We start from the raw sequence: 15142 nt of genomic DNA, 5'->3' as shown, positions 1-15142 counted from the left end.
CACCTGTGTGCCGGTTCTGGCATTGAGGCCTTTGACTGTTGTGTGGCGGCCTTCTCTTCCACCCCTAACTATCTTTCTCTACTGATGAGGGAAGTTATCCCGAAACCCGAGACATGTCTCGGGCGATATCCTAAAACCCGGGACATGTATCGGGTCTAGAGATTCATCAGTCCAACAAGTACCGACTTGCACCCACATGGGTGATCCACTAAAGAACTACAAGTACCAGAGTCCCGATGGGCGATCCGGAGGAGGGGCTAGTGGTGTGCGCTCTATTGATGACTAAACACAATATGGCTCCCTTGAGCTTTGGGCCGACGGGCTCTTGGACGACGCACCTGCGTGCCGGTTCTGGCATCGAGGCCTTTGACTGTTGTGTGGCGGCCTTCTCTTCCACCCCTAACTATCTTTCTCTACTGATGAGGGAAGTTATCCCGAAACCCGAGACATGTCTCGGGCGGTATCCTAAAACCCGGGACATGTATCGGGTCTAGAGATTCATCAGTCCAACAAGTACCGTCTTGCACCCACATGGGTGATCCACTAAAGAACTACAAGTACCAGAGTCCCGAGGGGCGATCCGGAGGAGGGGCTAGCGGTGTGCGCTCCATTGATGACTAAACACAATATGGCTCCCTTGAGCTTTGGGCCGACGGGCTCTTGGACGACGCACCTGCGTGCCGGTTCTGGCATCGAGGCCTTTGACTGTTGTGTGGCGGCCTTCTCTTCCACCCCTAACTATCTTTCTCTACTGATGAGGGAAGTTATCCCGAAACCCGAGACATGTCTCGGGCGATATCCTAAAACCCGGGACATGTATCGGGTCTAGAGATTCATCAGTCCAACAAGTACCGACTTGCACCCACATGGGTGATCCACTAAAGAACTACAAGTACCAGAGTCCCAAGGGGCGATCCGGAGGAGGGGCTAGCGGTGTGCGCTCCATTGATGACTAAATACAATATGGCTCCCTTGAGCTTTGGGCCGACGGGCTCTTGGACGACGCACCTGCGTGCCGGTTCTGGCATCGAGGCCTTTGACTGTTGTGTGGCGGCCTTCTCTTCCACCCCTAACTATCTTTCTCTAATGATGAGGGAAGTTATCCCGAAACCTGAGACATGTCTCGGGCGATATCCTAAAACCCGGGACATGTATCGGGTCTAGAGATTCATCAGTCCAACAAGTACCGACTTGCACCCACATGGGTGATCCACTAAAGAACTACAAGTACCAGAGTCCCGAGGGGCGATACGGAGGAGGGGCTAGCGGTGTGCGCTCCATTGATGACTAAACACAATATGGCTCCCTTGAGCTTTGGGCCGACGGGCTCTTGGACGACGCACCTGCGTGCCGGTTCTGGCATCGAGGCCTTTTACTGTTGTGTGGCGGCCTTCTCTTCCACCCCTAACTATCTTTCTTTACTGATGAGGGAAGTTATCCCGAAACCCGAGACATGTCTCGGGCGATATCCTAAAACCCGGGACATGTATCGGGTCTAGAGATTCATCAGTCCAACAAGTACCGACTTGCACCCACATGGGTGATCCACTAAAGAACTACAAGTACCAGAGTCCCGAGGGGCGATCCGGAGGAGGGGCTAGCGGTGTGCGCTCCATTGATGACTAAACTCCGAATCAGCACTCACCACAAAGATTACAGGCATTCCATCGTCTGGTACTCCAAACTGCGTCTGATGACGCCGGAGCGCTGCCCAACTATGCTGAGCTATGTCAATATCACCCATGAGGACATAGAGAAGAAAAACAATTTATATAAATTGCAGTACAACAAAGGGTAGTAATTCAAAATGTGAACCTTTTCATAAATCTCATGCTTGAATTAACCTATAACACATTCGTATAGGTAGGTTAATCCGTCACGCCTGTTAACCGGAAAAGGTGTTGAGGGTATTGGGGACAGATACGAGCACTAATCAAGACTTTGGGCACCATGTTACGGGAATTCAGCTCATGCACAGAACTATGCGCAGGAAACCAGGACCTCAGTGAATTGTGGTGTACCAAAAATCCACCTCAGTGCCCAGAACCCCTATCCGACTAGCAACAGTGTCTCATTCATTCTCCGTACTAAAGCGAAGCTACCAATGAACAAGCGACTTTGGGACCTCTCAGGAATAGTGGGAATCAAGAACACTCTTTTGTTTTTATTCTCATAAATGTCCACAACGTGAGCAATCAGAGACACTGTATAGTTTAAATGTTTATTTCAACTACGTGCTCTAAGATGCAGTATCTTTGCTAACATAAGTAATAAGATGCATAAAATCAATACAATCAACATTGTTACAATTCCATAAAATACAAAGGGAGAAATCATATTATAATGAGAGTGGAACCAGGTCTATAGCGCCTTGTGTACCACCCTCCCCTTGATAGGAGCTAGGTATTATAATAATAGAAGATCTCTAGGTGAAAACCAGGAACCCCATACCTCCAAAGTCAGGTGAAGTGAATCACATCCCAGATCAGCACAGCTCTTTGTCGATTGAAAGGTTTTTTCCAAGTGCTAGACTCATGCATGCAGTTCAATATTAAAAGCACCTGAGTTTCAGAAATGAGCAGCTGTGTTTGTGTTGTGTCTAGAGCGTGGGCCGATCAACCTGCATCGACAGCATACATTGTTATTTTAACCTTGAACACTTTGTGCAGACTTGAGATCGCAGTATGAGTCTAGAGATATGAAAAACAGACCGTTCTCATGTGAAGGAAAAGCAAGCAGTTTGTCTTTATAAAAACAGAGACATGTAGTGTCATGTGCAAAAGCAGCAAAATTGTTTTTTTGCAACTAACTCACTTATGCTAATATAGCAATGTGTGCAGGCAGAATCGTATTTATCCCTAAACTTCTGCAGGTAGCATGAACAGGAACACTTGGATGTTTTTCTTTGTAACTCTTCATCGCCAAATAAAAACCACCAGTGTTTCTTTTCTTTTATTCCACATTGAGCTAGTCTCCCAGTGGATTTCCTGTTATATCACGTTGTTTTTTCTATGTGTGCCGAAGTGAACAATCACTGGGAACAGACACTTTTAATATTCTACAAATCATTGGTTTTCTTCTTTTCTTCTAGTCGAGTCTTCATTCATCTGGTATTTGAATATCCCACATAATTATATACTTGTTCCTGTAATTCCTTCATCTCACATTAACTGCACTGTTCTGCTCCTGTATATGTCCTCAGATGAGTCAATATTATTGTTAATGTTCTTAAGTTCTTTTTGAATTCACTGCATCTCTAGGATTAATTCTAAGTGAGTTAAATGAAGGTGTGTGTTCGCTGAGGCTATGTAGGATCAGAAATTGACAAAATCTTGGCACACTTTTAGTGCAATTGTAAGGTTTACCCCAGGTGTGTTCGCAATTGACAAAATCACTTCTAACATTCATTGCAATGCTCATTTTTACTCTGTGTGTGTTAGTTGATGTATCCGTAGGTTTAATAACTGACTGAAGATATTCACACATTCACTGCACCTGAAAGGATTTTTCTCTGTGTGCATTAACTGATGAATCCGTAATGCGAAAGATTTCCTAAAGGTACTTCTACACTCACTACAGTTGTATGGTATTTACAGAGTGAGTGCAAGCTGATGTCTGCATAGGCTTGATAATTGACTACATTTCTTCAGACATTCATTGCACTTGAAGGCTTTTCTTCTGCGTGTGTTCGCTGATGCCTGTTTAGGATTGATAATGGACTACAGCTTTTCAAACATTCATGGCATTTAAAAGATTTGTTTCCCCTTTGTGAGCTCGCTGATGATTTCTTAATGCTGAAGAGTAAGTAAAACTACTTCCACATTCATTGCAATGGTAGGGTTTTTCCCCTGTGTGTGTTCTCTGATGTCTGTGGAGGCTTGATTGTACCCTAAAACTACTTCCACATTCACTGCAATTGTATGGTTTTTCCCCAGTGTGTATTCGCTGATGTCTGCGGAGGTTTGTTAACTGACTGAAGCTCTTAACACATTCACTGCACTGGTATGGTTTTTCCCCTGTGTGTGTTCGCTGATGTGTTTGGAGTTCTGCTAACGTACTGAAACTCTTCACACATTCATTGCAATGGTAGGGTTTTTCCCCTGTGTGTGTTCTCTGATGTGTGTGGAGGCTTGATTGTACCCTAAAACTACTTCCACATTCACTGCAATTGTATGGTTTTTCCCCAGTGTGTATTCGCTGATGTCTCCGGAGGTCTGTTAACTGACTAAAGCTCTTTACACATTCACTGCACTGGTATAGTTTTTCCCCTGTGTGTGTTTTCTGATGTGTGTGGAGGTGTGATAGTACCCTAAAACTACTTCCACATTCACTGCAATTGTATGGTTTTTCCCCAGTGTGTATTCGCTGATGTCTCTGGAGGCCTGTTAACTGACTGAAGCTCTTTACACATTCCTTGCAATGATATGGTTTTTCCGCTGTGTGTATTCGCTGATGTCTGCGGAGGTTTGTTAACTGACTGAAGCTCTTAACACATTCACTGCACTGGTATGGTTTTTCCCCTGTGTGTGTTCGCTGATGTGTTTGGAGTTCTGCTAACGTACTGAAACTCTTCACACATTCATTGCAATGGTAGGGTTTTTCCCCTGTGTGTGTTCTCTGATGTGTGTGGAGGCTTGATTGTACCCTAAAACTACTTCCACATTCACTGCAATTGTATGGTTTTTCCCCAGTGTGTATTCGCTGATGTCTCCGGAGGTCTGTTAACTGACTAAAGCTCTTTACACATTCACTGCACTGGTATAGTTTTTCCCCTGTGTGTGTTTTCTGATGTGTGTGGAGGTGTGATAGTACCCTAAAACTACTTCCACATTCACTGCACTGGTATGGTTTTTCCCCTGTGTGTATTCTCTGATGTGTGTGGAGGTTTGCAATTTGATTGAAGCTCTTTACACATTCCTTGCAATGATATGGTTTTTCCGCTGTGTGTATTCGCTGATGTGTTTGGAGATGTGATAACCGACTGAAGCTCTTCACACATTCAGTGCAATGGTATGGTTTTTCCCCTGTTTGTATTTGCTGATGCTCTTTTATGGTTTCTAATTGGCTAAAGTTCTTGACATATTCAGTGGAATTGCACGATTTTTCTCCTGACCGTGTTTCCTGAAGGGTCAGCATAGTTAATAAACTACTTGCGTTATTTTCACATTCCCTGTATGTGTGTTATATTTTGGACGTGTGATTTCCGATTTAACAATAAAATACAAGACTCACTAAATACCTGCCACATTCATAATATCAGTAAGGCTTCCTTGTGGGTGATTGCATCTTTAGATTGGATAATGGCTTTGCCTGCTTGCGGGTAAAGCTTAATCTTCCTTCCGGTAGGTGCAAATTGGGACAATACTCTGTACTTCAGAGAGCAGATCTCCGCTTTCCTTTAGCCTTCAGTTGTTAGGCTCCACTTCATTGTGCTTTTCCCTGGTGCCTGCGGTTTGGCTAGAAAGTGTTTGCAATACACCTAGAGCACTGAATGCTGGTCTGTTGCCAGTTTAGATAGCGAAGCACTGCTCTAGCCATATCATGATGGTGAAGCGACTCGTAATGTGTACAGCTACTCCAAAGAGTGTCCCGGGGCAAAGCACAGGTCAGAAAAGAAAGCAAATCTGTTTGTTTTCAACATGGACAAAAAGCCATGTTTTCAACCTTTTTTAAACATTTTCATGTTGCTAACAGCTGAAAGCTGAAGAGGGAGTTTGTTCCAAGCTATGGACCCCAAATAGACATGAGACCTTCCTCCAACTCTCATACCGGCCTCATGATCAAAGCTGGTGTTGGACGCTTGTTTATACAGCAGGTGGTTTGTCAGTTTTGTTGCCTTAATTTTGTTGAGGTCATTTCTTCGTCTTGGGGTATCAAGGTGCAGATCTCAGACTCGGACACTCACTGAATTGCCTTTGACTGCTTCTTCCTGGATCTGTCCTCTGCCTCTGATTGCACTGATGTTTTTGGAGCTCCTTATTTTTGATAATTTTTGCAGGTTTGATGTGTTATCTTCATTATTCATAATCAATCCGTGCATTTAAGGCTTATTCTCTGTTGGATGTAAAGAAATGCAATATTACTAAATGCAAATGTAATAGAATGTGAATACACACTATTTAACCAGCTGTAGAAGACATCTCTTCTCTACCATATTTGAAATTTAGTAAGGAACATTTTACCATACATGGATATTTTATTAAAACTGTGGTTGAACATGTCACATCTTATTTACTTCTGAAAAGGCAGTGATTTACCATTATTCACAGAGTAACTTACTAAAGAAAGGGCAGCCACAGAGCACTTGTGCTACAGGTACAGTTTTGGGTAGATACACATGGAGAAGATTTCATTTAAACAGAACAGATTGTGGAAAAAGAGAGGAATCAGGAAGAGCTGCCGTTAATTTAGTTTCAGGAAGTATCTACCAAAGGTAGCTCTTCAGGAAGTGTATAACAAAGGTAACTCTTCAGGAAGTATTTACCCAAGGTAACTCTTCAGGAAGTATTTCACCAAGGTAACTCTTCAGGAAGTGTATAACAAAGGTAACTCTTCAGGAAGTATTTAACCAAGGTAACTCTTCAGGAAGTGTACAACAAAGGTAACTCTTCAGGAAGTATTCAACCAAGGAAACTCTTCAGGAAGTGTACAACAAAGGTAACTCTTCAGGAAGTATTTAACCAAGGTAACTCTTCAGGAAGTGTATAACAAAGGTAACTCTTCAGGAAGTATTTAACCAAGGTAACTCTTCAGGAAGTGTACAACAAAGGTAACTCTTCAGGAAGTATTCGACCAAGGAAACTCTTCAGGAAGTACACATGAAAAAGGTAATTCTTTAGGAAGTATAGATGACAAAGGTAACTCCAGACACCTTCTTCCACAATTCTTCATGTTCACACTGGATCAGCTCAAATGCCAACTCCCGCCTTTACCTTGCAGCTCATTAAGGGCCTTACTACGAGTGCGGCGGCCCTCATGATCGCCATACTCACATGGCGGTCCAACTGCCACCATCCTGGCGGTCTGACCGCCGTATTATGAGTGTGGTGGTGAGACCTCCACAAGACCACCACCCCCCCAGGATCAAGGATCCCGCTGTGGAGGCGGTCTGCAAACACCCTGAATATGTTGGCAGTGCCAATGCCGACATCGCCGAGCATATTACGGTCTGCATATCCACCGTCCTTTTCATGGTGGGGATCCCACCATGAAAAGGATAAAGGACATGCAGGTAAGGGGGCCGTAACAGGGCCCGGCCGATTCTGCTCCTGGGGTTGCATGCGGGGGGCACGTGTTGTGCCACCCCATGGAATTGAACCTTGTTCCTGCACAGTGTGGCATGCATGACATGGTAAAGGAACGTGCTGCAGGCACTCTTAAGGTGGTGGTATGATGTTTAGGCTCTCTAATGAGCCTAATACAGCCGCCGCGAGACCGCTGCTGCACCGCCCACCCACCCTGGATTTAGGTCATAATCCGGCGGCGGGCTCTCAATGGGCTTGGGAGTCTGCCTGGTACCTTCGCACTGGTAGTCTCATTGGAAGACCGCCACACTCGTAATAAAGCCCTAAGTCACCTTCAACACATTTTACAGCGCTCCTAGTTCAAGCATTTCTAGATCCTTCTAACCTGGAAGACTGGAGCATTATCCTGAGTTGAGGTGGATTTTCTATCAGCGTAATATATATCCATCTCCCTTGAACTATTGACGGATTCTGCCCTGAAAGACAACTTAAAAAGTGAGTCTTTAGTTCTTCCTAAAGTAGGTAAAGTTAAGATCCTGTTGTATTTCAATCAGCAGATCCTTCCAGGGTTTTCTGTAAAACAGAATGAGGGGCTGACTGCAATGGCCCGTCTTTATATTGCGCACACAGATATGGCAAACAAACATTAAATCATGACATTTATTATTCAACGATATCATTCATTTATTCCTTATAGAGGATCCATCACGACCAATAATTTAACTGAAATATCCCTACATCCAACAGATGTGAGCATATTAATAAATGTTTTAGTTTTTCAACATTTACAAGATATTTGGCTTATTGTGGTCAGTCTGAAGGCCACGATGCTAGTTTGTGACTCAACAGGGCTTTGGTAGAGCGGGAGGAGGTTTCTGTTGTCCACAGGTGAAGTCTCATTTCTCCCATCCTATATTTCTTTTATCCAGGTTTAACTCATTTCATGTCCTTCAGCTCCCGACTCCCCTCTGAGATTGTGCAGGAATAGACTAATTATAATGTCATACATTCCAACAAATGCCTTTACCACGCAAGTCTTTACCATGTATATGCCTTGACCACGTAACATCTTTCTTTCTTTCTCTCTCTCTCTTTCTTTCTCTCTCTCTCTCTCTATATATATATATATATATATATATATATTCGCCTTTTACACATTTTGTGATATCTTACTCTAATTCCTCATTTCTCTCACATTTTCACACAGAAATGTTGGCAGTTTTCAGCGTTAAAGTGAATAGATTCTCTGTGTTTCTGGATTTCATATTTCCCATAAAAACCAAAGAGGCTTCTTGTACTGAGGGCATGAGGGTACACGGGGGATAACCTCCAGACTGTCCTGCGGCTTGTCTTTATGGCTGCTCCCCCTTCGAGTCTCTATGGTTCGCAAGTAACCTTACCCAAGGAACAGGGCTCTTAACACCTTAATATGGTGTACTTGCAGCACATACAGGAGATCACCATATCTACCTAAATTTACCAAAAGTTATGAAAAGGCCTTGAATACAGGCACCTGTAATGCACCGAGCAGCCTCCTGTACATAGCTGTGTTCACATTCAGTCCTGTTAGGCACTGCCATGCTCCCCGATGGAACTTCCCACCACTGACGGGGCTGATAATCATTTCCAACTCTAAAGCAGGTGTATTTCACAAGTAGAACAATATCCAACGAGTCTTTACTCTTCCATACAGCATCCCTCTCGCAAATAAACATTTCTCCTCCAGCAAGGCTAGGTGACAGTAGGAGCCAGTGTGTCAGGGGCTCTAGTCCAAGAAAGAAATGCCCTTTTTGGTCCCTGTTTAAACTGTGAACTACAGCAATCATTAGAGTTCAGTGGGCCCTGGTGACACTGCACCTGCTGCACTAATGGAAGCTATGCCTCTAGTTTACGCGTTGTGTTTGAAAGTAGGAGTGGAAGATAGCCAATTTGTATTGAGATAAAAATAATCATTTATAAGTACTGTTTTTACACTGAAAATCTTATCCTAATAATTGATTGTGAATACATAGAAAATTAAGTGTGCTAATGTAATTTAATGTTTGTTTTAATGTATAGGGCAGGCATGGGGAACACCTCATTAAAAGAGGCTATCTATCTTCTAAGGAAGAGGTTAAGCACATTTGATAAAGACAGAAAAGAGTGCTCCCACAAAGAAATACACATACAAAGAGATGCATAGACCCACAAACACACACCAAACATGAACATACAGACACCTAACTACCCACAATGGTGCACACAAACACATAAATACAAATAGAAAAAACAAACACCCACAAACAGATATTCAAATAGACGCACACAAACATGCACACATAAACAAACACACAGGCTAAAAGAGACTCACATGTAAACCAGCACACACCTCATTGACACTGAAGTAAATAGGTAATAATGAGGCACTGGCAGGCAGGAGCGTAGCTTGGGCAATAAGATTGGAGGGGGTGAGCTGTAGATGTTCCATGAATGGAGCTGACATATAATGTTAAAATACATTATATGACAAGCAGAGCGCATGCAAGGGGCAATGAAAAGGAGACAGATGCGGAGTTAGAGAAAACACGTTATTTTGTAATACGACCAACATTGTTGAAGACTTTCAAAACAGAAAGGGAAAAGTGTGTGTGTGCGTCTGTGTCGGCGTGTAGATAAAAATTCCTGTTGAAATGCGACAGACATCTCACCATACCCGACTGAAAGCACCTGTGCCCAACTATTTAGCTGAAAATACATTTACTAGTGAGATGTAACGCCCCAAATACCACCCCCGGAAGCTGCGCCCCTGCTGGAATGGCAGAGAATGACACCGGTTAGGGAAATTAAGTAGAATTTCAAGTACTAGGGTCTCTACAGATGGGGGCCTAACTTGGCCTGGTGCTTTAGGGGGGCCGTTCCCACTAAATCTGCAGCCCGATTTTTCTTGGCCAGGGATTAGGGATGGCGACGCAATTACTTACGACACCCAGTGGCTCGGTAACAGGAAGGAAGCTCTAATACCAGCTATTATTAGCCCACTGCAGACAAGATGACTATGTTCCAAAAGGGGCTACTGCCCACTAAATTAGTATTCAAGGATCATAGACATGATCACATCCGTCCACAACAGCCCCTCAGAGATCACTGAACAGTGCAGGGGGGTGAAACTTTTAAATGTGTATTTAAAGGAAATGGGTAAAACTCAGTGGAGATCGCAATAGACTGTCACAAAGACAGGAACTCCTAAATCTCCATTTTAAACGAAATTTTAAATAATTGATGTATAGATATATGTTGTAGCCCAACCGTGTAAAAATTCTACTAATGATTTTACATGTTTATATAAGTATGCAGTAGTCCTATTATAAATGTCATTGGTTTAATGGTTTTTGTTTTTAAAAGACTGATCACTTAAATAAACAAATCTATACAGAAAGACAGAGTACAGAGGTCGCCGTCACCTGCCATGGTTCCTCCTGAAGCCCTCGTGGTCCGTATTCAATGGGCGGGAAGCGCAGTGAGGGTGACAAGACGGAAACGAGGAACAGCAGTACAGATACGAGAGAGCAGAAAAAACCAGGAAGAAGAAGTGCGAGGGAAGGAAGAAAAAGGGCGCCTGGAGAAGGAGAGATCCTTACATTTCCCTCCCGGCACGTAAGCAAGTGGCCGGGGCACTGATCTCATCCCGGTTAGACTACTGGAATGCGCTCCACTTGGCTATCAACAAGACTGTAAGAGCCAAACTGCAGCTGGTCCAAAATGCGGCGGCAAGATTGATTTTTGGTATTCCTAAATCTCAATCAGTTTTGGCAGAGATTCTGAAGCTCAATTGGCTACCTGTGACAAACCTATTACCTTCAAACTTTATGCATCGTTCACAAGGCACTGCATAACATGGGGCATGGAGATATTAAAGACATGTTTCAATGATATATTCCCTCCAGACAGCTTCAATCCTCAAGTCAAAATCTTGTAATTGTTCCTAAATACCAAAAGGCAAGTTGGGGAGTCCAGAGCCTTTTCCGTGGCCGTATTGAAGCTATGGAACTCCCTTCTCCGTTCCATCTCCAGTCTTCAGGCTCACACCCCATTTCGTAAGGCCTTAACCCGTTCGTTGCGTGAGTCGGCCAACGGCTGTCGCGAGCACTACCTCCATAGTGCTGTGCACGTCCGTTGGCCGACACAGCCCAGCCAGCGCACTGAAACATCCGCACTGTAGCGTATTCTACGGCGTGCTAAAGGGGTTAAAAACCGGACTTTTTATTCTGTCATGGATGCTTCGGCCTTGAGACCATGGAATTTCTATTTCCGTCTTCTTTTCCTTCTTTAGGGATAATTGCTGTCAGCGCCTTGACACCTTTGGGCATTTGTTTGCGCTCTATAAATCCTTTTCATTTCCTATAACGTTAGAGAGACGTCAAGAGGAACAAGAAAAGGTAGAAGTGAAGGGGGTGAACGAGGAACACCAGGAGAATGCCGGGCATAAACAATAGCTTGTTTTCTGTTCCCATTATCTTTTCTTCCTGCCCTTCAATAGGGCAAGAAGAAAAGAAAATGGGACCAGAAATGGGGGCAGTGACAAAAATGCCAGTCTTATTAGCTGCAATAAAGAACTTAAAAAGCATTGTGTGTTCAGAATGGGAGGATATGTAAACTGAGCTCTCTTTGTGTTGTTGTTGCAGTAATTAAAGTCATTTCAGTAGTTGTTATTATTATTGTTAATGTATAATTATTATTGCGTACACTAGGTCTCTAAGAAAGAATCAAAGCGCTAAGCTGTTCTCTCCTCCTGGAAACCACTGAAGACTTCCAGGAGCACACAACAAACCATGCTCAGTCTCATGTCCCGTTGTGAGCAGCACTCTTGGATAAACTGCAACAAATGCAATGCAAGCACCATCCTAGCTAAGAGGCGATTGTAGCACCGTTGTGAGTGGATGAATGTCTTTGTCAAATCAGTACACGCGCCGCCGCCACCCTTAGCCCACATTGCACCCGTTGTGTGAAAGCACTGGATAATGCTTGCGTGATACAGTATCTTGCAGGGACTAAAGAATGCATGGCTCAGCAGTCTGCCTGCAAAAACCCTAAAGAGGCATGCATGACTCAGCAATCAGAGCACAAGTATATCTGAAGGATGCATGGCTCAGCAGTCTGTCTGCAAAAACCCTTAAGAGGCATGCAAGACTCAGCAATCAGAGCACAAATAGATCTGAAGAATGCATTGCTCATCGGTATGTCTGCAAAAACCCTTAAGAGGCATGCATGACTCAGCAATCAGAGCACAAATAGATCTGAAGAATGCATTGCTCATCGGTATGTCTGCAAAAACCCTTAAGAGGCATGCATGACCCTGCAATCAGAGCGCAAATAGATATGAAGAATGCATGGCTCAGCAGTATGTCTGAAAAAACCCTAAAATGGCATGCATGACTGCAATCAGAGCACAAATAAATCTGAAGAATGCATGGCTCAGCAGTATGTCTGCAAAAACCCTAAAGGGGCATGCATGACTGCAATCAGAGCACAAATAAATCTGAAGAATGCATGGCTCAGCAGTATGTCTGCAAAAACCCTTAAGAGGCATGCATGACTCAACAATCAGAACACAAATATATCTGAAGGATGGATGGCTCAGATGTCTGTCTGCAAAAACCCTTAGGAGGCATGCATGACTCAGCAATCAGACCACAAATATATCTGAAGGATGGATGGCTCAGAAGTCTGTCTGCAAAAACCCTTAAGAGGCATGCATGACTCAGCAATCAGAGCACAAATATATCTGAAGGATGCATGGCTCAGCAGTCTGTCTGCAAAAACCCTTAAGAGGCATGCATGACTCAGCAATCAGAACACAAATATATCCGAACAATGCGTGGCTCAGCAGCCTGTCTGCAAAAACCCTTAAGAGGCATGCATGACTCTGAAATCAGAGCACAAATATATCTGAAGAATGCATGGCTCAGCAGTATGTCTGCAAAAACCCTTAAGAGGCATGCATGACCCTGCAATCAGAGCACAAATATATCTGAAGAAAGCATGGCTCGGCAGTCTGTTTGCAAAAACCCTAAAGAGGCATGCATGACTCAGCAATCAGAGCACAAATGTATCTGAACAATGCATGGCTCAGCAGTCTGTCTGCAAAAAATCCTTAAAAGGCATGCATGACTCTGCAATCAGAGCACAAATATATTTGAAGAATGCATGGCTCAGCAGTCTGTTTGCAAAAACCCTTAAGAGGCATTCATGACTCAGCACTCAGAGTACAAATAGATCTGAAGAATGCCTTGCTCAGCAGTATGTCTGCAAAAACCCTTAAGAGGCATGCATGACTCAGCAATCAGAGCACAAATAGATCTGAAGAATGCATGGCTCAGCAGTCTGTCTGCAAAAATCCTTAAGAGGCAAGCATGACCCTGCAATAAGAGCACAAATAGATCTGAAGAATGCATGGGTCAGCAGTATGTCTGCAAAAACCCTAAAGAGGCATGCATGACTACAATCAGAGCACAAATACATCTGAAGAATGCATGGCTCAACAGCCTGTCTGCAAAAATCCTTAAGAGGCATGCATGATTCAGCAATCAGAGCACAAATATATCTGAAGGATGCATGGCTCAGCAGTCTGTCTGCAAAAACCCTTAAGAGGCATGCATGACTCAGCAATCAGAACACAAATATATCTGAAGGATGGATGGCTCAGCAGACTGTCTGCAACAACCCTTAAGAGGTGGGGGGGGCGGAGCTTGCCAGCAGCTAAGATGGCCGCTTAAACCCAAAGCTCCGCCGTGCACCGCTAACTATCCTGCATTATCCTCCCACAGAGCAACTATCTAGGTCTCACACTCCCTCCCTGCAGAGGTTCGACTCCCCGGGACACGAACGCGGAGCGGCGAAGATCTGCACGCTGACGGGCCGCAAGCCGGGGTCCCTAACGAAACACATTCCCAAGTGATGTGAACAGACGTGCGGCTATGTGGAGTGCAGTCGCCTCGGAGGCCCGAGGGGGAAACACACTGGAGCACGGATTGGGACCTTCTCGGCAGAGGCAGAAGGTGAGAAGCTGGCACCGCTACTCCATGAGGGAATATTACTCCTCCAACCGCGCCCTTGAGGCCCCGTGAGGCAGAAGATGCGACACGCTGCTGGAGGATGCCATTTGCGGCAGGGGGGCTCAGCGCAGTGGTGGTACTGGTACCGGCGTGGTTGGGGGCCGGGTACCTGGAGTGAGGACACGATTAGAGGCCCACAGGAGGGAAGACACGGGGGTGCTGGAAGCACCCCACCCCGGAGGCGTTAGCGGCTGCGGTGCCTGAAAGACATTGGTGGAGGCGGCGACGGACGGGCGGCTTTGAGGGTCTGAAGTTAAGCCCATACATCCCTACGAAAGAAAAAAAAAAGAAAGAAAAGACTAAGATTCCGGACCCAACCACTAGACCGCGGAATAATGCACAGCATAGTGAATCCAGAAAGATTCACGCTGCAAAAGTATCAGAATCAGGCACGGACCAGAGCTCTGAACTCGGATCGTTGGAAGACCTGAGAAACAAGATGGCACCAAAGATTTATTTCTCCGAGGAACTTCGGATGCTCCAAAAAGAAAACAAACACTCATTTCAGTCGAAACAAAGAGGCAGAGGAAGGGGCACAAAAGTGAAAGCCAGAGAAGCAGTGTTGGAAATGGGATCCCTGGCTGGCCAGGGCTTTCGCCAAAGTCAGTCAGAGACCACCACTCCCAAGTCAGGGCAAGGGAGTTACACGCCAAGATAACCCCTGCTCACCTTCTAGGTAACGTGGCGCGAGCAGCAAGGCTAAACTTGGAGGCGATGTAAGTTAAGTATTTGCGCACGCACCCCAGCAACAACACCCAGGACCCACCACAAAGGAAACTCCACACAAGGTTATATAAAAATAGCCTT

At 44.6% G+C, this 15142-nt stretch overlaps 2 protein-coding genes across 4 annotated transcripts in view; one reads left to right on the top strand and one right to left on the bottom strand.

Annotated features, from left to right (window-relative positions):
- The window catches only part of LOC144805953 (uncharacterized), a 630307-nt gene that overhangs the window by 326206 nt on the left and 288959 nt on the right, over positions 1 to 15142 (top strand). The window contains exon 8 of the mRNA XM_078672414.1: positions 9860 to 9867. Within this exon, the coding sequence (XP_078528540.1) occupies positions 9860 to 9867 (8 nt within the window). The remainder of the gene's footprint in view (positions 1 to 9859; positions 9868 to 15142) is intronic.
- The window catches only part of LOC144805955 (uncharacterized), a 122718-nt gene continuing 109783 nt past the window's right edge, over positions 2208 to 15142 (bottom strand). For all 3 annotated transcript variants that reach the window (XM_078672422.1, XM_078672419.1, XM_078672420.1), the window contains one exon: positions 2208 to 6054. In XM_078672422.1, the coding sequence (XP_078528548.1) occupies positions 3730 to 5136 (1407 nt within the window). In that variant the 5' untranslated portion in view covers positions 5137 to 6054 and the 3' untranslated portion in view covers positions 2208 to 3729. The remainder of the gene's footprint in view (positions 6055 to 15142) is intronic.

This window comes from Lissotriton helveticus (genome assembly GCF_964261635.1).
Source record: "Lissotriton helveticus chromosome 1_1 unlocalized genomic scaffold, aLisHel1.1 SUPER_1_unloc_35, whole genome shotgun sequence".
Lineage (NCBI taxonomy): Eukaryota > Metazoa > Chordata > Amphibia > Caudata > Salamandridae > Lissotriton > Lissotriton helveticus.
Note: the sequence above shows the minus strand (reverse complement) of the source record. Positions and strands in the feature narration are given on the sequence as shown.